This window comes from Calidris pugnax, unplaced genomic scaffold (genome assembly GCF_001431845.1).
Source record: "Calidris pugnax isolate Ruff unplaced genomic scaffold, ASM143184v1 scaffold360, whole genome shotgun sequence".
NCBI classification, from domain to species: Eukaryota; Metazoa; Chordata; class Aves; order Charadriiformes; family Scolopacidae; genus Calidris; species Calidris pugnax.
In genome coordinates this window covers 296,538-320,854 of record NW_015091129.1, presented here as the reverse complement: position 1 = coordinate 320,854, position 24,317 = coordinate 296,538, and the positions used below count along the sequence as shown (strand labels likewise).

General features: G+C 39.8%; 1 protein-coding gene across 8 annotated transcripts in view; it reads left to right on the top strand.

Moving 5' to 3' along the window:
- Positions 1–24,317, top strand: part of TRPM3 (transient receptor potential cation channel, subfamily M, member 3) — a 278,412-nt gene that overhangs the window by 218,813 nt on the left and 35,282 nt on the right. For 2 of the 8 annotated variants that reach the window (XR_001413818.1, XM_014958479.1), the window contains exons 12-20: positions 7–57; positions 6,034–6,069; positions 6,214–6,354; positions 7,760–7,789; positions 8,909–9,198; positions 10,060–10,288; positions 12,833–13,000; positions 14,001–14,126; positions 20,397–20,537. Coding sequence is in view for 7 of the 8 variants with exons in the window: in XM_014958479.1 (XP_014813965.1) it covers positions 7–57; positions 6,034–6,069; positions 6,214–6,354; positions 7,760–7,789; positions 8,909–9,198; positions 10,060–10,288; positions 12,833–13,000; positions 14,001–14,126; positions 20,397–20,537 (1,212 nt within the window). In the remaining variant the exon portion in view is untranslated. The remainder of the gene's footprint in view (positions 1–6; positions 58–6,033; positions 6,070–6,213; positions 6,355–7,759; positions 7,790–8,908; positions 9,199–10,059; positions 10,289–12,832; positions 13,001–14,000; positions 14,127–20,396; positions 20,538–24,317) is intronic. The other 6 variants (XM_014958481.1, XM_014958480.1, XM_014958482.1 and 3 more) reach the window with 6 other exon arrangements.

Sequence of the window (24,317 nt, the reverse complement as noted above, 5' to 3'; positions counted from 1 at the left end):
TTGCAGAGACATGGACCGTCCAACACTCTGTATCATCTAGTCAGGGATGTCAAAAAGGTAAGAGTCCAATAGACGGTAGGTTGGAGATAATGCTATGATTGCTTTCTGTAGCTAGATACAATCTCTGTTTTGCATGAGCTTTTAGTCAGAGCCTTCTCCCTCCCCTTGCCATTACAAAATGTCCTGTTTGTATGTACCAAACATGAACTTTTTGCATACAAAGCACAATTAGCAAGTTATTTGGCTTGCTTTCTCTGTCGTTTTAGATGCTTGGACAATAGTGCTTCCGCTAGCATAATTGTAGGCTCTTACATACCAAGTGGATTTATGCTGTTATCTGTATTTTTTCCATACCTGCAACTATTGTCAAAGCTAATTTCCATGTTGTTAGTTTACTTCCAAGCCTGTAAAATAGCCCTTATCCTTGTGCTGGATCCTAATTTGTTAAAACAGTTCCTCATTCTGTGTTGTGTGGTATGTTGTAGCCATCTTCCTCACCACAAATATATTAAAGTAGTGCAACTTCCCCTCTGCCCCTTTATCAAGTTAACTTCAAGCATCTTGAATTATAACGAGCAATTAGGAGAGGAGGATAGAAACATGGAAAGGTATAGTAACAGAAAGGAGATGTTAAATACCTTTAGCAATATGTTCGGGATTAAAAGTGTTACAGCAGCTGCAATGAATGAAAATCCCTTATCCTCTAAATATACGGATCAAGCAATGAGATTGAGTTTGCAACTGACCTCATCAGTTTGAACATTCTCCCAAAACGTGCAGATTACAACCTTGCACATTACGTAAGTCGGACCTCAAGGGTAGCATACTTGAAAAAGGAGATTTCTGTACGTAGGACTAGATAAAAGATTTGAAAAAGGAATAGGGATTTTTTTTGTAAAGGCAGATGTTTTGGTCGTTTCTGCTGTCACTGACAGCTAAGCAGAATTGAAGGCAACTAAGGGACGGGAGCAACAATGCTCCATATATCATCTTTCTGTCAAATACTGCTACAGAATAATCAGTAGTTATGTTTCGGGAGGTTCTGGTGTTTTTCTTTGGTTACTGTGTTACATGGCATCATCATTATTCAATTACATACAGTATATTAAGTGACCATCTGAAAGTCTGAAATGCCTACAGAAGAAATGACAATGCAAAAATCCCCTTGGATGGAGGAAAGTAAGACTAGAGTGCATTCAGAGGGGCTACTTCTCTTGAAGCCCAATTTACCAGAACTAGAAACATAATAAACTGCATATTTAGTAAAAAAAAATATTCTGGTTAGGTAATGGCCATTTTTCCATAAATTCATCTTTGTTTCCTCTCTGCATATCTAAAGTCTTCAGAAATTCTGACTACATGAAGCCAATGAATACTTTTATTAGAATATAGTTAAGAACTTCAAAACCAAACAGCCTGGTGCAGCCCTCTAGTACTTCCATCAGGGAACTGCAGCTCTGGGGCCCTGTTTCTCATTTTGTCAGTGATGAGGAACAATCACGGTTCACTTGGAGAAAAGTGACAGCTCACCACAGCCCTGCCGTCTGAGCAGATCCCTCACCAGTCCACGAAGCTGTAAATCAGTCAGCAGATCTGACAACAATTTAAATGAAAACACCTCCTTGGAAATAACTTCTCAGTGGACATCACTGCCTGACAGTTAAGAGGCCCACCATGCATAAAAACTGGACCATATTGCTCATGCTAGTTTTTTGATGCCAGATACCCCTGGCATCAAAAAACCCCTCAGATTTAATTACAGCGTCACAAAATATAAATACAAAAATTGTAATGTCACCTTGAGACAACAGTTAACGGATATCCATACTCTGCTTTTCATTCATACATGCCAAATTTTAAATCTGCGCTGTTTAAAAGGGTGTATGCTGTAAAAAGTTATTTACAGCTGCACCATTGAGAATTCTCAAATAGAAAATTGATGCTTGTAAATCCTAGAGGCATTCTTTTATTTACTATTTTTGCACTACATAGCTGTATAAATCACTAGGCGGGTAGGTTTTTTTGTTTGAAAGACCACCCTGCCTGCTTACTACAGCAAAGAACTTCAGCACCAGAAGCCACATTACCACATCCTGTTTGTGGCAGCTTACAGACACAAACACGCACACACACACAAACATGTAACAGAGCAATCTCTTTTCTCTCTGGATTTCCAAAAATCACTGTGAAGACTGTTAGCCTGCGCAGCACGTTGTAAAGGCCTGGAGACAGAGTCTTAAAGAATTAACAGTAATCAGAGCACACTTAACCTCTGCCGTGTATCGATTAAAAAGACAGAGTACTCCTTAATGACGCTGCTTTAGAGACAACTGTGCTCACCTCTCTTATCTTCTCAATTCCACAACTACATACAGGGACAAACCCACGTGCACCTTTTGCCTTTTTGCCGTCTCCTGTCCGAGGTACAGAACTCAACATACAGGGCTGACTCCCTTCCCTAGGCTGTCCAAACCGATGCCTCCAGACTACGCAGACAGAAACAGTGGCTGCGCTTGACATCGTGTTGTAAGTGGAGGTTGCCCTCTGCAGGTTGTTTTTAAAAAGTCCTTCTCTGGCTCAGCTACCTAATAGAAGAAATCAGCGGGTGAATTTTTTCTTCAATCAAAAAATTTTATATAATCAGTATATCTTAATCCCACTCTGGGATGATAGAAGTTTTCAAGTTCTTTATTTTGGACTGCCACTGTATGTCTACATTTCCTAACAGGCAATATACAGAATTATGAACGTATTATTTTTTTCCTAAGCATGCAAAATCAGAGATTTGGTACCCACTGAACATAAAAATGCACATGAAATTAAAAAATACTATCATTTATTAGCTACAGATTAAATTTCAAGTTTCTTCAGAAAAAGAGTAATGCATTAGCACTGAAGAGCTTGTCCTGGCATGAAAAGGTTAATTGATTATCAACTGGGGTACCCATCATACCTGAAAATCAAACCTCCTCCTCTGTCACTCCAAAATACCTTGGCTGTACTACAATTAGCCTATCCAATTTTTTGCTGTTCTTGGTGGAGTTCTGGCCCACTTGCACCACTGTGCTTCATGTACAAGCAGACTCACCACTGCCAGGGTGGTTCCAGGTGTCTGCTGATACAGCAAATGCTTTGGCACATGCTTAACTCCTCTCATAAGGATGTTCTGATTGGCTTTACTAGGACTGGTAACTTTGAAAAAGAAATTGTGTATCAGCATGGAGCCATACATATGTATATGTCCACAAAATGTGTATTTCTGCTGTGAATATGTGAGTTTTCTTTAGTAAGGTGTGTCAATAGTATCTGGGAGGTTTAGATGCATCTTTTATTAAAGTTACTCCAATGGAAATTTTTTATCTAAATCCCGTTAAGAAATTTTACGAATCAGAAGAACTACATCAAGTAACTCATGCTTTTTAACACATGCAGCACCTTGATGTTGTGCTTTCTGATTTGCCACTTAATAACATCAAAGCAGTCAGTTTTAGAGTCTTGCATTAAGACAGCAGGAGGCTGTTGAAGAACCACAACTCTGTCTTGGAGCTACAACTCCCACTTCTGCCAGCGCCTTCATCCTTGTTCTAGTAAACTGTCATTGTCTTAACCACTCTGGAGAGAGAACATTTTGGGCAAAAACAAACAAACAAACAAACAAAACAATTAGCAGGACTTCATTTTCAGATTTATGTTATTTTTCTTTAAACACTTCAGAATAAAAATGACTGGGATCAAATAAACTAGGCTACTATGCAGACCTGCAGACCACAGTGACTCCCCCGCTGGCAACAGATGAGCCAAGTGTTGGAAGAGTGCAACAGGATGTGCTAAGGGACGTTACTGAAAGACGGCAGCCCACCTTTTGCCACTAAATTTGCTTGATCTTCTGCCCCTTTGAATGCCAGCCCTTTGCTAGGCATGGTACATCACAGCACTACCTCCCTTTCTAGCGCTTCCTCAGCCTTTCAGCATGCCGTGTGTACCATGGTGAGCAGGGAGGGGAATAAGCAGTTGCTCTTACTGGCTGAAGTAGAAGAGGAAGGAGGACCTTTGCATCCTTTTCGTCTCTTCTGCAGAACTAGTTGCCATCTGCTCTCCATTAGTGTTTGTCTGCTCTGAATCTAGTAAGCACATCTGCAGAGAAGCCAGGCAGATTTCTGCAGACGTGCAGATATTTCCAGCAAGACACGGCAATCATAAAATTGTTCCGTGCGAATTACTAACCTTCTTTTGATGATCACATAAAAAGAGCTACAGGCTAACTATAATCTGTGCTGTATATCATTAGAGAAAATGTGATTATTGTATTACAGTGCACTGAAAAAGGCTGAAGCCAACAATTACAATTTCCTGGTCCTTCTGCAATATTGACTATACAAGTTAATTTTTTACTAGAGTAATTTTCTCTTTTTCCAAGGCTACTACTCGCAGTTCACAGAAGGATAATTTACCTCTCTTTCCACCTTTGATTTGTAGTCACTTCCCTTGCACAATGACATACAGGACAAGAGCTGTAAATCTGTAGGGTTCTTAATGAGATCTCTAGATCTGGGTGACCTACTCACAATTTGCTGAATCACACCTTCTTTTCTGGTAAGGAACCGCTTGCTGAACCAGAAACTGCCATCCAAACAATTCGGAGGCAGTGATTTAGAGAAGGAGGCAAACTTTCATCTGGGGGCATTCCCTTCCTCATGAAAAGGGATCAGAGTTTTCCTTATGGTGTTCCCAGGGAGGAGCAGAAAAGCAGATATGCCCACACTGGGATTTTGTTCTTCCATTGCCAGAGAACTCCAAGAGCACTTTAGTGGCACATCCCTGAGACCAGCTCCCCTCAGCATTGTTCTGGCCTGCTAGGTCTTGCATCAGTCTTGTTGCTACTGGAGGATAGAAATGCCCAGTTAATTCACAGGCAGACTTAGATTCATACGCAGTAAGAGACAAGCTGTTACTGAGATCTTTCTTCAGCACTTTGCAAGCCATAAGCATTGGAGAGCTCATAACCTTAGTGTTGCCTTTTTCAAGCTTGACAGTGAAGAGAAGGAAGGTATGTACAAGGGGTTTCACAAAGTGAGGGAAATAAGACGTGAACATAATTATAATTTTTTTTCCTTTCAAAATTAAGAGTGCTTGCTGAAGACATTGTACATATATTTTATGTTTAACAGAGGAAAGAAAGGAAAAGAAATGGAAGAGTAAGTATGTAGATGTCTTTTCCAGGATACAGTTAATGACCCTTGCTACAAGCACAGATCTGCCTTGCACTGCTGGAAATTAGGTAGCTAGATTACAATGCTTAGAGGGGCTTTCAGTAAAATATGTTGGGCGTTCAAGGAGGGACCACCTAGGAAAACCGATGGGCCTGGAGTTTTCTTCTTGGACAAAACAGCAAAGAATTAGCCACAGATATTTTGTCTATGACAACTTCCATACTTACTTTCATACATATTGATGCTTTCCTCATGCTAAGTGTGGAGTTTAAGCAAAGATATGTGTATATTTGTACATAACCCCAAGAACAAATGTTAACAGACTCTCATTGCCTCTAACAACTAGCAATAATAGTAACTCATGCACTGTGTGAGTCTCCTAGAGTAGATAACACAGCTCTTTCCTCCCTGCCCCTCCTTTCCTGGAACATGGGAAGGCAGCACCGCAGGATGGAAGATCACACGCAGGATCTGGTTCCATGTGAACAAATGATATCGCATGATGTCACTTCACCGTGCCTTGGCAGTGCAGATGAAGCAGTCCAAAGAGATGCCAGCAGAGGTGTGAGATGCCAGCAGAGAAGTGAGATGCCAGGACAAGAGTTGTGGGGGACAGATGGTGCAGAAAAGGTGCTATCTTGCAGGACTAGAGTCCAGCAACTGTGCCTGACCTTTCAAGTGTGCTGATCCTCGTGCTTTTTGTTCTGCAGTCGTGTTCCTTGTTTCCCCAGCTGAAGAATATGAGTACTGTGTACTGACGTTATCTTCTGTTACTTCCAACAAGTTCTTCACCTTCTTATTTAACTTATGTCTTCTTTCCAAGCGAGAATATCCAGGTTTCGGTTGGATCTATTTTAAGGTGAATTAATTAACCAGCATAATAATACATTCGTGTTTTTAACTATTTAAATTGTTTTATTCTAAGATCATTATGAAGTATATTTAACAATGCCAGTAATGAGCATTTCTTCCTCCCCCACCATCCTTCTTATTTTCATTGCAGGGAAATTTACCCCCTGATTATCGGATAAGTCTGATTGATATTGGTTTGGTGATAGAGTACCTGATGGGAGGAGCGTATCGCTGCAATTACACCCGAAAGCGGTTCAGAACACTGTACCACAATTTATTTGGGCCCAAGAGGGTAAGGAGCAAGTTATTTGCCATCTGTATGACTGCAGTCACTGGCAGAGATTAGCTTCTTAGATGGTTCCAGGATGGGGGAATCAACATGCACACACTATTCAGTCTACAGATTCATTTCCTTTATGTACATAGCAGCTATTTCACCACAACATACCATAAGCCAGCCACTGATGCAAGCTACATTTTTTATTAATTTAATGAAAAAAAGTATTGGATTCTGCTGCCCTGGTTAGAACAGGACATAAAACAGCCTTCTCTGACTTAAAATCTGTAATTATGAGTAGCTGCAGCTTTGAAAGACAAGTCTTTTGACCTGTACCAATAATACCATAGGGCACCTGAGTTAGACTTGAAAAAACTTGTGTTTTGATAGATGCATTTCCTATCTCTTGGCTCTTCTTGATTGTGGCCTGAAGGCATCAGGGCAAAGAAACCCATAACTCAAAATTGGGTTTATTGTCCGCATGTGGCTCCAGCAGAGTCAGTGGGCTCCTGGAAAAAGCACTGTTCAGTATTTTTATGGTTTTCATGTTTGACAGATTAGAATACTATGAATCCAAAGTTAAGTTTGCTACCTTTCTAAAACATAAAAGATATTAATTGTCATCCCTAATGCCACCAACCTAATCCAGCACAACAAAAAATCTGCTTAACTACTTCCAGTAAGATTTGTAGTTCTTTCTTTGCCTATTTTTACCAGACATTTTCATTTCCTGTCTCAGTTCAGATTTTGGCAATACATACCATTGAATATGATTCTAAGTGGCTATAAAGAGCAACAGCTCTATGAAAGAGTTACAGCCAGACACCTGAAATGGGTTGGTTTGTTTCCCTACCCTTGCATTCTTCACTTCTGAGAGGAAAGGTAGTAATTGTAGCTACTGGGAGTGACTTCCTTCCTTTAGTCACTCCATCAAGAAGAGCATTTGAGTAGCAATTTCACAGATACTGACCCAGAGCAGCTCCACAGCAGTCAATAAAAGTGTGCCAGGGGAATAGCCAAAATACTGATGTACTCCAGAGAAATCCATTCATGCCTTAGTAGTAATTCCTATCTCTTAATCACTAGAACAGCCCCAAACCAACTCTAATTTGTATCTGAACCCAAATGTATGTCTTCTGTTGTGTGTTTTGGTGAAATAGGGTCAAACTCAAGGTGGAATTAAATAAATATATATATATATGCAATTATTTGATTGATGTATATATGTGTATTACAATTACATCACATATAAATTATATATGTTATATTTGTATTGTCTATTATTACTCTATACTATATGTTATACATCACATGTTACACACATGCATGTATGTATGTACGTATGCATGAATACACGTATAGTTGCAATTTTTCATCACCCTTCTGGGAGAAATAACATTTTTCTAACTTTTTTGTACAGCCAAAAGCCCTGAAACTGTTGGGAATGGAGGTAGGCGACCTGTGATAAATCTTAATGTCTTTTTCTTCTTTGACAAATATAAGCAATATCAAGATGATGTTTAAATTCACTGTAATGAAAGCACCAATAGGTGTTTTCAAGTTTTGTATGACGAACATGCCACACAAATTGTATTTTTCATCCAGATACCTTGTTTGCTCAAGGGCCAGATTAAAAAGCACTTCTTAATAAAACTACAGTGGATATATAAGAGAAAAGAAGTCTTTGCCCCCTCTCTGCATCATTTTTCTTTTCATGAAGATTAAGCAAAGTGTTTCGTTCTGTCAGGCCAAGCAGGATTTCAGTCAGATAACCATATAACTTTAAAACATGCTCAGAGAAATGCATCAGTTGCAGAGAATGATGCAGAAATCTTTACATGGGCCAAATTTCTATCAATCGTGTTGACACTTTTGGCTACCCTAATGCTTCAAGGAGATAGTGGTGTTCTCTTGTGCAGTTATTTTATACGAGAACTGTCATTTTGCTGCCATAAACGCAGCACAGTATAGGTCAACTCCTCTGACAAAAGCAATAGGTCAAAATGGGAAAGAAACTAAAGGCGATAGAAATAGCAAAGAGCTGGAGAAAGAAAGGATAAACATGGAATACAATGGCAGAATGAGAGTAAAGAAAGGAGATTCCTATTGTTGTGAGAAGATAAAGGGAGAAAACACAAGAATAAGCAGGGAGGGAGTCTTCAGCAGACCAGAACATCCCCTGGATATGTGCTTTCTGGAGGTGGAATGGGGCGGATGCATTACAACAGATGTTATGTTTGGAATGAACTCTTAGCTTTATTTTAACGGTGACTTTTCCAAACTGTTTCTGGATACTGTGTTATTGTTCTCTGTGTTCTTGGGGACTTCAGAGTGATAGTCCAAAGCTCTTTTTCCCTGTGTGTAGGTATGGGGCTACTGACTTTAAAATTACAGTGCATGGACCAATAATTTTTTCATCGTTTTCCTGTGTTGAATATTTTGTCAAAAAAAAAGCTGAAGGGGCTAGGCTGGAGGGAATGTGTTTGACACCAGGTACTAACTCCAGTGCATTATATGAATTGATTCAGTTCCTTCACTGGTGAAAAAAATTTTTCTACAATTCTCACAGGATGATGTTCCATTGCGGCGAGGGAGGAAAACAACAAAGAAAAGAGAAGAAGAAGTTGATATTGATTTGGATGACCCTGAGATCAATCATTTCCCCTTCCCGTTCCATGAGCTGATGGTGTGGGCTGTGCTGATGAAGCGTCAGAAGATGGCACTCTTCTTTTGGCAGCATGGGGAAGAGGCTATGGCTAAAGCACTGGTGGCCTGTAAACTCTGCAAAGCCATGGCCCATGAAGCATCAGAAAACGACATGGTGGATGACATATCCCAGGAGCTGAACCATAATTCCAGGTGGATTTTCTTTCATGTACACTTTCCTGGGCTAAAAAAAATAAAAAAATTAAAAAAAAGAAGGGAGAGAGGCTTCTCAACCTTCCTGAAATTTGCTTATCTGTACCTTGCTTTCATTTCTAACTTGTAGGGAAAATTTAGACTTTAGAGAAAGTCTAAATGGCTTTTAAAAAATCTGCCTGCCAGAGTAGCAGAGTTGCTAGCAGTATAACTTCTGAAATGAGAAAGTGACAAGAAGGCAATGAAATATCTATATTGTCTATGTCTATTGTCTCCCTGAGGCCTCAAGGGTCAGGCTGAAACCTTCCTCTGTGCTTTTTCAAGACACTCTCTTCATTCCAAGCAGAAAAATTCTGGAAATCCTTACAAACGTAATATTCGGGCAGAAATGTTAATTTGCCAAGTGCTTATGCTTAGGTGAGTAAGCCAGGACACTAGATTCTATAATAATCTCTCCTGATGTTAAAAGTCTGAGACGCAGAATTTAAAAAAGGGTGTTGGACACTCCGTTTTCTGGGAGGCTTGACCACAAAGCCATGGGCAAACAGCACAGAAGCAATCCTCTAAGCTGCAGATAACCAGAGGATTTCAGCTAGAAAATGCCAGGGAGGTGGGCAGGCAAGTGGGAGCAGACAGCTGGTAGGTGTGGGTGCTCATCACTGCTAAGTCAGGGCACTTATTTATATGCCTACCATTAGCCACTCACATTTGAAAATGTGGGTTTCCATGTGTACAGTCAATATCACGATTTGCATGATGGAAGGTGATGTCCCCCTTGCAGAGGCTGTCAGTTGCAGAGGGGTGTTTTCTGCAGCAGGCTGCTTGGGCTAATGGGAATCCACGAATGTCCCTCTGTTGCAGGGACTTTGGCCAGTTGGCGGTGGAGCTGTTGGACCAGTCGTACAAGCAGGATGAGCAACTGGCAATGAAACTGCTGACCTACGAGCTGAAGAACTGGAGCAACGCCACGTGCCTGCAGCTCGCAGTGGCAGCCAAGCACAGGGACTTCATCGCTCACACGTGCAGCCAAATGCTGCTCACAGACATGTGGATGGGTCGTCTCCGGATGCGTAAAAATTCTGGCCTAAAGGTCAGCAAAGCACTGTTTTAAAATAAAATTAACACTCAGAGAAGTTCTAATAGGTGGTGACGGGGCTTGCGAGAAAGCAGCAATAGCTGGCCCAATTAACCGTATTTTAGGTGCTTATTTGCAGCAACATTAAGCAGGGTATATTCTTCAGATTTTCACCAGGAAGATTATCACAAATGCAAGTTCAAAGCATGTTACTTAGTTTTTTCATCATCTTTCTCAAAGCCCCCTCCAGCATCAGTGAGAGTCATCAGAATAAGAACTGAGCTAGGAGGTTAGTATGTCACCCTGCCTGGATACTTGAGGAGTTAGGCAAGGTTTTTAAAGATAAATAGAGAAAAAGTATGTGTAAGTGAATTAACCACCAGTGAAAGGTGCTGATCCGACAACCTTACCCAGAACAGGCCAAAGCAAGCAGTACGAATTTTCTTGCAATCCCCTGCCAATCTTCCTGATGACTGACCTGAAGGGGCTACCCTAGAGGATCTAGAGGATAATTCAATTCTCAAAGCTGTTTAAGCTTTACTTCCATGCTTAGCAAAACTGCTAACAGAGTAAGGAGGATTCTGGGAGGTGAATTTTTGTCCATGGGCTAGCATCTCTCACCTTCACCAAAGTACTCACCAGCCAGTACATAACCAGGAGTTGTCTCTTCCTCCCAGATGACTGAGAAATACACTCAGTGAAGAGGTGCTCTCTCCTACATTAATCGCGTGTGTGAAAAGGGGTAATTGCTTAGCTGTTTTGCTGTGTGAAAAGATGTTCAGTAATGGCAAGAATGCTTATGAGTACTTGCATCATTATCATAATCCAGTGACAGTGATGAATGAGTGTAAGTGGCTGATAGCATTCTCATCATCCTCCTGCAGGATCTGTGCTTAAATATTGTTCTGCTTACAGATAGAAAACATTCTCACATTTGGAGACATCTTTACTACCTAGTTTTCTAACTCGACACACAGGCCCATTGCCCTATTCACTGCTTGGCTTTGCAGATATTCAACCTGGGTAGAGGTGAATCAGTGCAACAACTCATTTCCTACTGTATGCTTTTTTCTTTGCAGCATGCATCTCATAAGCCATAAAATAGACTTTTCTTTCACAATGAATAGCTGAAGGTAACAGACTCTGTTTCCTTTCAGCTTCTTGTAACATCAGGGCTTCACAAGGATCATTTACTCAATTTCTAGTCAGTGTTTTATTTCAATGAAGCTCATTAGCAGGGCCTGTTTAAAGCTAAAGCAGGCTACAAGCTACATGAGGATGAGGCAGCATGGCAAAGAAATAAATTTGCAAGCATGAGTCATGGATTATTTCCCATGAACAATTTTCTCGAAACTGGCAAGTGGCAAGAATGCCGAATGTAATTCTTTAGAGTCTCACCGGGGATGTATAGCACGAATGGCAATTGTTAATCCTGCCTGTTCTTAAAAATAGCTTCTTTGGGGAGCCAGGTCTTCCCATAACTACCTCTCCTTGGACACCCCCTTTTGTGACAAGCCGAGTGCAGGAGCAGTGCAGACAGCCTGGTGCTCAGCTCTTCTGAAGCTGGGCACAGCATTCATATATGCTAACTGCTCCTAATTGCAGTACTTTGGATGGTTTCAACAACACACATGCTGTCTGTTGATATGATGAGCACAACCAGTCACCCTCCCTGACCTGCCAACAAGCTAACTATCTGGTTTCACTATCATTTAGGGAGAGATGTATAACAAAGTAATTTTCCATGAGATTACAGCAAAACCAGGAAAAGCCATTGTGCTTGAGAACAGACAGGCCACTTCTTTTTGCATTCATATGATAACTCTTCAGTTATACCACTGATTTAACCCCAAGCATCATTCATTGCATATAACCACACAAGGTAATTTTAATGGTTTCTGCACTCCCACATCATAAGAGAAAGAAGGCAGAAAAGAAGGAGCTGGCATTAATGTGAGCCTTACATGGCTGCCAGGGTACTGAAGCAAAATCTAAGGGGACTGCGTAGCTAAGCACATCAGCGTTTGCTTTGCTGGCTCTGCCTTATCTCCTCAGATCCACACACACTTAGCCTTGACTACCTGTGCGCGTTAAGTATGGACACAGAGAGCTTGAGACCTATTAACCCTCTCTGTAGAAATTAATGCTGCTTGTCATTTACACTGATATTGTCTGTTATGTAAAATGCAGAAATCTGTAGGTCCAAGGTCTGAATACCCCGTGGTCCCACCTGCCGTTGACCTTATGTAATATTTTGTAAATACCTTCTGGTATGTAACGATACGCTTTTGATGAGCAAGCAGATGAAATATTCAAGAGGGGCAATTAGCCATAGCAGTCACAGCAATGCTAATAAGAAGTTACGTGCTTTGTTTCACTATGGAGCTCTGAAAACATTACCCCAAGTGACAAATACTCTATTGCCATAGAAACTCACATACATGCATATCTTCCTTTTCCTAAATGTCCTGGGGGAGTTGTTCCATTTGATACTAAGTAACCATCATGATTGTAATCTGTTTACTGTGATGATTATTGTTATTATTATTATTGCTTTAGGTAATTCTAGGAATTCTACTTCCTCCTTCAATCCTCAGCTTGGAATTCAAGAACAAAGATGATATGCCTTACATGTCCCAGGCTAACGAGATCCATCTTCAAGAGAAAGAACCAGAAGAACCAGAAAAGCCAGTGAAAGAAAAAGATGAGGAGGATATGGAACTCACCGTAAGTGCCAACAGTAAATTGCCAGCCTCAGTGCTGTCAATGTGCTATTCCCACCTCTGTGGGAGTTGCAGGCTGTCTGATGGCTAAATTTAGCAGACGATAGGATACCACTCTTAACACTCCCATCTCCTTGATGGGACTTAAACCAAACAAGTTGGCATCGTTGTGTCTCAATGTTGCAGCAGTGCATGGTGATGCTGAAGCATCATGTCCTGATGTAATATCCTCATATTTTGATTCAATTTGATGCCACTTTGTCTGAAAAAAGTTCATGAGATATCAGAAATGAAAGCTCTCAGCCATGATAGATAAGTGGACCTGTCTGGTAGAAACGAAGCTCGCTACATCTGCTTTTGGATGGAAATTCCCAAAGATTAACAGAAGCTAGAGATTTTATTTTTTTTTCTTTCTGTTAACTTCATTAGAGGGCAAGCAATTGTGCAAACAGGCAAGAAAAATGATGAAAATGTTTTTCAAACTTCTTTATGAATTAGTGGTCATTGTCACTCACACATAAACACACATAGTTTTTAATCCGCTGAAGACATTAGCAAGTAGTGAGACAGATCAGACTTTACTAAGAAACTGTGAAGCTCAGCAGAATTGTGTAAGGAAGGACTTGTCTGTATCAGTTAAATAGCTTTAGAGGAATAATTTTCACCACAAAGAGAATCAGATAGCTAAAGCCTTGAAAACTATAAAAGTCACATACTTCCAGACTCTTCTCAGACTTGTTTGTCGCTTTTTAATTTGGACGGTTATCATATGAGTGATAGGTCATAATCCAACCCACCTTAGCTTAGTTTGGCTTGCTTTCGTTTGGGTTTGATTGTGGTGTCTTTAAAAGGCCTAAAACTCAACCCCAGTTGATCAAGGTCAGGACAGAGGCATAGAAGTAAAAGGGATTTTCCTGGTTAATTTAAAAATAAAGAAATAAAAAAAATATTGAAAAAATAATATATAAAAAAAAAAACCACAAAACCCAGACTGTTTCCCACAGGCAAACAGCAGGAGCTGCCCACAGGACCCCGTCTGCAGGCAGGCAGAAGGACCTGCCTACAGGACCCAATATGCAGGCAAGCCGAAGGAGGAACCCACAAGACCCACCTACAGGACCCGTTTGCAGGCAAGAACCTGGCCGTTGGGAAGGACCAGAAGCCAGAATAGCAGCAATCAGGGCCATTCTCTGATCATTAGCTATTAATTGCAATTTGCTATCCCTGGCTTCTGATCCACTTATGAAGTGCCTATTCAAATCAAATAAGCACTTTGCAATCTGCCTTTTTCTTGGCAAAGGGGAGAAATTTGGGGAGGAAGTCATTTCCATCTCTCTGCAGTTATCCCAGCTCCTGGTTTCTTGTCTACAATACTGTGTTTTCCTTTTTACCTTCTGACTCCTGCTACAAGGAAGTGATGTGCTGAACTGGATCTGCTTCTCCAAATGAGTCTTAAATGTTCCCTCCCTTCTCCCTTCCATGTCCTGACAGTCCTATTGCTCTTTCCTGTCACTGACTCTGCCCTTAATTTCCTCAAATTTGATGCATCATTCTATTGAAGTTTCAGACACATACAGCCATTTCTAGAAAATAAGAGTTTCTGTGGAGTCCAACAAGTTTATAAACAATATCTGTGGTACAATACTGCTGACAGTATTTCTGCCTATAATCTGTACTGTGCTTTAGGACTTCTAACACAGCTTCTTCACTCAGGTGCCTTTCACTGGTGGGGAAAGATGATTTGCTAGCAAAGAGAATTTTGCGTATATTTCCGTGGTTAAGTGCCATAGTCAGTTATGTTTATTCACCTTCAGGCACCATGTCAGGGAGAGTGTTCCTACCTGAAATAAGCAAATATTTTAGATTGAAGTTTTGCAATGTTCCACCCTTAGTCAAATGGTCAGCCTTAAGTTAGGTTGGGCTTCTTCTGCACTGATGAGAGAACACCTGAAAGACTGTTTGGGAAGTGCTTTTGTGAAGTTCCCCTTTAGCCACACTTAGATTAACGATATCTTATTCATAGTTCATTAAGATTAATAATGAATTGTGATGTGATATCACAAATGTCTAATCAGTTGCTGAACCCTGGCTCAATAGATCACCCTAACCATAGCTTGAGACTGTTGAATTCAAAATGAACTGCTGATTTTTCTCCACATTTTTTCCTTTCAGGACAAACAGGTATTATCTTCTTCAGTGATTACTACTAGTTTTCCTTTATTCATTTACTTAATTGGCACATGATTGTTTAGAATCTTTTCAGAATTTTTCCATGGTTTACATTTCTGAGCTTTATTCAGCTTAAAGCCTAAGCAAGCAAAATTGATGAACTAAAAATCATTTTACTCACCTCAGAAGTCCATTTATGGCAAATAAGGTATCATCCAAACAATCTGCCTAACTCTATTTCTAGTCATTCCCAATTGATACTTTTCAAGTCTCTATATTCCTACATTAACTCCATATGCATTTTTATAAAAGTACTGCCAAGACAAAGAGATTACATCTAGTCAAGGTCCTTCCATTGACTTCATATGAAGTCTTGTGTGTTCCACACTGCTAATCCCAGGTGACTAACGACAGGCCAAAAAAGTCAGTTTCTTCCTCTGGTCTGCACTTGTGCAGAGTGGATGAGGTACAGGGACATGGCAATTTTACGCCTCATTTGTACAGAATAATGTGATCACACAGACTACAGCAACAGTGAAGTAAGTCTCCGCATGAGTGCAACTGCGTGTGTGTGTGTATTTCTTTTATGCTTCTCTCAAAGTATCTGGTGGGTAGCTAAACATTTAGGTATACTATAAAGATGCAGTGTTTATTCACTGTAAACTACTTGTTACTCACACCTGCTTTTAACTTTATACCAGATATATGAGGGTGCTGGGCATACAGTTGCCTAGATGCTAGGCAACAGACTTTCCTTATAGCAGCTACTCACAAAAACACGATTGAATACTGCTGTCATGGCCACTCCATCAGCACCAAGGAATTTACCAGAGTTTATGCATGGAGCTGCCAGTCATTAATCCTGAATATTAGACATAGAGGAGGAGAAGGGCATTAACGTCTAAAGAGCAGGGGCATTTTGTATTTGCATAATGTCCTGACCAGGGCCTTAATTAGTTGCTGATTTTTATGTCAGTCAGAAACCCCAGCAGTCTACACTCCACCCAAAATAATACTGGTTCTGGAAACCATAATTAGGGGTATCCTTATCCCTGTTCAGTGCCTCATTGTTTCAGTATTAGAGTTCCCCAGTAAATGGTCTTATTTCAGAAAACAAAATAACTCATCTAAGTCCTTTAGAAGATGTTTCAGTTGTTGTTTTGCTCATTTTGTTCTAATTTTTCACATCCAATAGGAAGTTTGTATTTCCATGGGCATCACTAAGAGTCTGAGTTCCAACTTCTCATCAGCAGCAAAGCAAGTTGTGTTGGCCTCTGGGCTCACATTGTCAATTGTCTCATCTGCAGTATGTATGCTTAGCCTTTTCTCTGTGGTAAGAACTAACCAAATATTATGTCACTAAAAATACAGTTCTTAAGATATGAAAGATTGAAGACCAGTAGCCTCGTGCCCCTGGCCCCTCTCACCCATCCTGCTGGTTGTCAGTACTTGCAGCATCTCCCATGCCAGCAGCAAGGCACCCCTTCAGCTTGTCTGGAAAAAGGCAGTAAGAGAGACTGCTAGTGGTCAGGAGGCAAAAGTCCTGGCCCTCTCCCTAAGGAGGGATTTCCTTCTGTTTCTCCAAGAGTTTTGAAAACCCTGGTATCACCACCACACAACTGCCCCGGCACTGTCCTTTGCCATGCTCAGCAACCAGGATGACTGAGCTCCTGATGCTTTACCCCATTCCTCTCTATTCAACTTAAAGAACCACTGAGTACATGCAAAATCTAGTTTTACACATCTGTAATCCAAAGGCATTAAACCATTTTTCCTATCAGTATTTCAAGGGAGAGAACAGTAACCCCAGAACAACTACCATGGAGGTAGCGTTTCCACACATACTACAGTACACAGTGGAGTGTGTAGAGAGACATAGTGTATATCCACCCACGTGTGCACCATTTCCACACCAGTTCTGTGTGAATATGGGGTAAGACTGTATGTAGCACACAGATTTCACTAAGGATAAAATTTGAAGAGCATGTGATCATTCTAGCAGGACTGAAATTCCTGTTATTTAATTATAAAATAAATAAATATATTATAGGATCATTAATACATATTAATGCAAAAAATGCACAACCCTAAACTGTCCTGGTTCCCTATCAGTGAATTGTCCTCAATTATGTAAAACAAAATCCGGCCAAAAAAAAAAGAAAAACAGAATCCTCATTAGAAAAATCTCCATGTAAAAACGATGCGCACATCAATCCCCTCAGGCTAAAATGATGCACTTGTACTGTACTTTACAATGTAGTTGAGCTGCTGTCGGGCTTACCTTGCATGACTCATTGTGAATCATGGACAAAATTGTGTATTAGAGAGAGAGATGCCGCCCACACAGAGCAGTTTCTTGAGTTATTCCCACCCTATTGCTTCCCCCTCCAAGTGAAAACACATTTGTTCACATTCGGCATTGCAGCTATTTTGTTAACACTGTCACTTAGGTTATTTCTGTATTTTTCTAATGGGGAGGCTTTTCAGTTTGTTAATACTGTGATATAATTAACAGTCGGGGACACCAGGTCAAATCTAATCCCTAGCCATCTCACAGCAATTCCCCATCTGTAGCATGGGGGAGGGGAGAGGTTAGTATTATATGATACAATTAATTCAAAACTAATTATAACAAGAAAAAATTACAGTATCGTTTATCAGCAAGAAAGCAATAACAAACAGGAAATCAGCATCCATGAGCTAAAGCATAAATTCAGGTACTGCGAGAGCATGATCCTGAAAACATCCACAATTTATTGATTCCCGTAAGAGCAAAGGGTGTCTCAGAATTAGTAGATTTATAAAATTGTGAAGGATTTAAACTCTGAAATAATACCTCTCACTAAAGCATGGCACTGCTCATTTGTTAAAACCACCAGCATTCATTTTCACTCTGCTGCAAAATTCTTGAGCACCAGAGGACAGCAGAGACAAAGCCTTGGGAAAAGCTACAGAAAACTGTAGCACCAGATGGCAGCTTTCCCTAAAACAGAGTCAGGAGGCAGAAGCAAAGAAGTGAGTTCCTTCTTGGGCTATAATTTTCCCAAAACATTCAGATTATATTCTACTTTTTTTCCCAAATAAACAATCCCTGATATACATTAGGGAATGACTTTGGTTTTGTAGACTTCAGGTAATGATTCTTGGGGTTCTGTGAAGGTTGTGTAATCTCTGCTACCATAGTTATATTCAGTAAGTCTCACATTCTTGCAGACTATGTGGTTATCTAATAGGAACCCTTCTCCTCTGCTTAACAGCCCCTTCATCTTTTTCCATTTTTATGAAACTCTTGATGGACTTTTAAGGGGGTTTATGTGCTCTGTGAGAATCAACAGGCCGTGTATTTAATTTTTTAATATGCATTGCTTCATCTATGTTTATGGCAATGAACTTAGAAATCTGCAGGCATTAAAAGGTAAAGGAAATAGGTAACCATCAAAGCAGGCTACAGTTTTAAGAGGATCTCAGCAGGTTAATTTCAGTGCAGGGCAACATCTGTGCATAATCAAATTCAAGAATATAAGTGACCATGTAGAAAGCAATAATACCAGAGGAAAAAACTAACTGCACAATGCATAAATGACATTAAAGAGAAATATTATGCAGTAGCCATTTAGGACCATACACAGTTCTAATAAGGTTACAAATATCTACACTGACTGAAAGAAAAAAAAATGTGGTCATCAGTTTATCATTACAAACTACTATTTTACCGGACCAAAGACCTAGATGAATAGCTTCACATGAGCCCTAGGAAAAGGAAGAACAGCAAAGACCGTGATTCCTACTTTTAAATATGTGAGAAGTGCAACTTCTATTCCTGCAGGGCACTAGGACGAGATCAAATAGTTCACCTGAAGCTGATTAGTTAAGTATGTGCTGAACACCCTGTTGAATCGGAGAGCACAGAGAAAGATAAAAGAAGACTTATTGAAAGACAGTACATCTGACATCTAATTGTTCTCTTTAGGAGCTTGGCTTTCCATGTTTTTTAGTTGCAGATGAGAACAAGATTATTTTGGGGGATGATTAAAGTTTGCTTCAATTAACATAAAAGTGTGAAAGTGCTTTGATCTATTCGTAGAAAAACATTATAGAAGCATTTAAATAAAAGCATCATAGTGCAATCCCTGCATACCTAGATAGGACGGTTGTATCTCAATTCTTGCAGTTGCTTTCATGTGCACAAGTGCTACAATCTAGAGGTGCTGCCACAAAATAAATAGTGAGAACTTCCTCAAGGCACAGAGACCTAAAATCCACTGTTAGTTTACTATTCACAAAAGAATTGTTTCAGAAAGAACATTTAAGAGATCCGTGCTGTACTCTAAATACAAAGGGACACCTTCTTTTAAGCATTAACTACAGTGAGTATGTAGTTTAGTTACTCCTAACAGCTCTCTGCAGCTGACCGTGAAATTAAGAGTAAACAAAATATTACCGTCTGCTTGCCTGTTAGGTTTGCACTTATAGCTGAGGACTTCTTAAATATGTGTTTCTGGAGCTCAGCATTGATCTTCAGTGAGTCTGGACTGCAATGGCAACAGTGAGATCAACCTAACAGAGGCAGTGCCTGAGGAGTCTGGAACTTCATTATGGAAGAAGCTACAATCATGTACGGGGTCTTTCAACCCAAGGCCTTAATGCTGCAGTGAACTCTACTGGTCAGTCCTCTGCATTCATGTGAAGTTCACTGTGGCATCATCGCCTGTTATAGATCCAGTGATCAACGTCAAAGAGTCACTGGCTTCATCGCTTCTGGTCCAGCAACTGCCAACTCATCTTTCCCCCTGTTGTTCTCTCTCAGTCTCAGCCTTATTAACTTCTCTTCGTTTAAAACCAAAACTTATCTGTTTTCTGTGTGCATCTGTTTGTTGTATAGAAGTACACCACAAAAAGCTGTTGTCAGGTAAAAATTTTGCTGTCCATACAGCAAAAAGGAGAAATGTTCTCCACATCTCTCTATTTGTTCACCAGTCAAGGATTTCACACTGGTGCTGACAGTTGCTGCCAAAAGCATTGCTTTTTCAGTTCATAAAGTATTTAACAGCAGCGTCCCTGCAAAAAAGGTAATCTGAGAACAAAGCATTTTACACCTAGCTATGGTCACCTGGTTTTCTCTAAGGATCAAGAAATCAGAGAAGTTTTGAATAGTTTCCTTTCGAAATTTCAAAAAAATAGCTTAACTTGTCTTTCACAAAGAAAGAAACACAAAATGTTCTTTCTTGTAGGCAATGCTTGGACGAGGGAATGGAGAGCCCTCAAGAAAGAAAGAGGAAGAGGAAGTTCAGAGCAGGCACAGACTGATCCCTGTTGGAAGAAAGATTTATGAGTTCTACAATGCTCCTATCGTTAAATTTTGGTTTTACACAGTAAGAAATCTTTTCTGTTGTGTTACTACTGTTTGGACAAATACTGAAATTGGATTATGACCATCTTGTGTGTTTCATTGGAAGTCTGCATCTGCGTGCATTGGAGGGCTTACTCATAAATAGTTTAATAAAAATCTTTTGTGGAGGTGAGCTAGGACTTGCAAAACTGTCTAAGATTTTTAAAGACTACCATTTCATTCAGGAAGTTAATGGTTAAAATTTGAATGCCTGAGTATGTTTTTCGTCAAACACAACAATAAGTGGCGGTTTGCTGCAGTCAGTGCTCCCAAGGAATTCCCAGTAGGAGAATTCCCAATAGGACAGCTCCAAATAGTAAGCCCAATGAGAGGCAGGGCTGAATCAGGATATCGAATTTTATAATAACTGATGAAAAAAAAGAAGCAGATAGAGCACATCTTTTCTTGGAACATTTTTTCTTTGTTCTGTTTTGACTAGTCTGCAGAGAAAGTGTTTGTGTAAGTATCAACAAAATAATAAAGAAATGAGTAGCAGCTAATGTACGTTTTTCAGGGACAAATTATGTCAAATCAGTTTAATCTCCCTGTATTATAAAGAAACAGACCTTGCAGCTCAGGCAGAAATAAAATGATATAATCTATTTTGACTAAAGTAAGACAGTACCAAAAACTTTACTGGACATTCTCATATAAAAATTAATAACTGTTATATTCAAGTTACTATGTGGGTACAAAACTTTTTGGCAATTAGTTCTCAAGAGTTTAATTAAAGAAATTAATAACTCACTATGAAGCTGGAAGCAGGGATTGGGAAATACTCCAATAGACTCTCTCCTACATCAGGTGCTATCTGATATTTTCATTCAAAACTTGGATGATAGAGATTAGTTATTAAATTTGGGAATTGCACCAGAATGTAGAAGGATGAGATCAAAAAGTAAAATGAACACAGAAAGTAATCCTTTCAGGCTGGAATACTCTATCCCAGTACAGCTTCTGCATCATGTGAACTGGTTTGGAGGACACAAAAAAGAACATGAAAAATATTTCCAGAGGTCTGTAAATACAACTTAAGGGGAAAGATTTAAGGAAACAAGGTTGTTTTCTCTGGATAAAAAGAAACCTGCAGAAGGAACATAATAGTCTTCAAATATGTGTAAGTAGCTGCACAGAGGAACAAAATGGAATAATCTCCAAATCCTTGCTGAATAGGACAAGAAGTAATGGTTTAAATTGCAGCAAGGCCATTCTAGGTAAGATGTTAGGAAAAGGCTCTGAGATATACTGTCATAAACTGCGTAAGGATACAGTAGATTTTCCATTATTAGTGTTTTCTAAATCTATCTTATCAAAGCACATGTCCACTATGGTACACTGTAATTAATCCTGTCTCAGCACCGTGGAATTGACCAGATGATTTCAGGTGGTCCTTCCAAGTTATATTTTCCTTCATTCTGCTGAATGCAGAGCAAATCACAATGAATGCATCCTTCCATAGACAACTTCTTTTAAGAAAAATTGTGTTGCTGAGATCCAGGCAATACATCTACAGAGAGCAGAAACAACTCACATCAACAAAGACTAAACTGTGGTGGACAGCTTATGCTAGCAAAAAGCTCCAATTTGGCAACCTGGAGTAACTACTTGATGAACTGTGTGTCCATTGAACATTAATCAGGCTGATGAGTCTAGAAACTTCTCATCAGCAGCCTAGTCTCATTATCAATTGCAGTATGTATTATGCATAACCACAAAAGTCTTTACACTGTAAACAGAAAGAAGCATCCTGGCTTTCCCTGTTAGTTCGATTATGAAATGGGAGAAAAGGATCAATATTGCATTTCCATTTAGACCTGTTCCTACAGTTTTATGTCCCGAGGCAGGTCTCAATCAAGGTCACTTATTAAAGCTGGATCTTGGCTACACTGAACTTGAAGAGCAAATTAAGGTGGATTCTGGCTGCAGTGCTGGACCATTTGGGTATATTGAGAAACTCCTGGAGACTAAGAGCAAAACAACTTTCAGATGAGGGGTAAAATTGCACAGTCTTTAACACTTTTTACAAGCACACAATCATAGATTTCAAAAGAAATCCTCAAAATTTTACATTCCACAGTCCAAAATGCAAGGGAAGTAGCTATACTTATGGCTATTTTATCTTTTTTAAAATAATTTGAATATTCTGTGTCTGCCTATCTGTTATTACTCTATAGCTATGTCTACCTTCATCCTTAAAAAATACAAGAGTGGGTTAAATGTTGGTATGTTTGCGCAAGTAACATTTTGGCTCAGCCGATGAGCCAAAATAACCAGCTTTTTCTCAACCAAAAAAACTTTAGCCTTTCTCTCTGTACATGCATAGTTTCAAAAGTCAAATACTCCATTCCGTTTTGTGCCTGTTGCATTGAAAACCATGATTCAAAAGTTAGATCTCACAGATTGCTTGAGGAGAAGGGGATGGCTTTTCCCTTTTAACTACTAGCTTTAGGCTGAAAATGCTAGCAGGAGGTAAGAGGCCACAATTCTACCTCTTCTGAGGAGAAGTAGCTGCAGAGGGAATTGAACCCTGAGTAAGAGTCATCTTCTAAACATAAAACCAGCTTTGCTCTAAGTTTTGAATTTAGGAACCACTTCACTTTATGATCATTTAATTATTGCAATCAGGGGAAGGTACTCTCCCTCTTGAACCTCTCTTTTGGTACAGTTTCCGGGTTCGTCCCTAACCATAATGAGTATTCAAGTATTTTTTATGGAATGGGACAGCATCCATAGAAAGCAGGGAGCAACCCACGCTAGAAAATTCTTAGCAGGCATTCCTCTCCTTAGTTTCTTCATGTATTGCCCTCAAGGGTGAAAATGGCAGCCCCTAGCTCTTTGTCAAACCACGTAAAAGCAAGAAAAATAGCATTTAGTTACTTGTGTAGTAGTACTTCCGAAGAATCTTTAGTACCAGCATGGGCAGCTGTACTGATTTTTGAACAAAGTGTGGGATCAGGACATCCTCCTGAGAGGCAGGAACAAGTTACCCATCTGAGGAGGCAGAAGGAAGATGTCACTCACTATCTGCATGGCTTGCTTGTTGTGTTAAAGTGGTCTACTTTCAGCACAATTTTATTCTTAAATCAGGATGCTTTTCCTCTTTTTTTTTTTTTTGCCAACCAAAAATTTTCAGCAATTTTCAGTAAATTTGGATTGACAAAAAAAAACAAACCAAACCAAAACCAAAAACCGTAATGCCTCAAAACAAAACCAAGAAGCAGCAAAAAACCCTAGACACAGAGGGTCTTGTGGTTTCTGTCACCTTTGTAACATGAATGCCCTTATTCTTTTGCCATACTAACTGCACATTCTCACCAAAGGCTGCTGAGTCAGACCAAATTAATAAAATTTGCTGATAACTAATTATCTATAAGATCTAAGAAAGGAGGTGTTAGGTGACAGCATCACCTGGCTTTTTGCACTATAGTAGAAAGTGTTATTTCAGCTAGGGAGGTGTGTGTCCAGTTCTGCCTGCCCAGACAGAGTTTCTGCTGACTCAGCTGACACCTTAGGTGCTGACCTAAGTCAATATTGCTCTGCATTTCTTTTAGGAGTGTTAAGAGAAGACCAAGCTCTAGACCTGAGCATTGCAATCCATCATCACAAATGGGATCATTTCTTCTTCTGTTTTATGTAGACAAGAAGCAGGGGTTCAACTGGCTGCCTTCTCTGTACTAATAGTTATGGCCAATGTAAAGAATTCTCTTGAGTGTTCTTCAAACCAACAGCTGGAAGAACAGCCAGAACCCTGTGGCTTTTACAC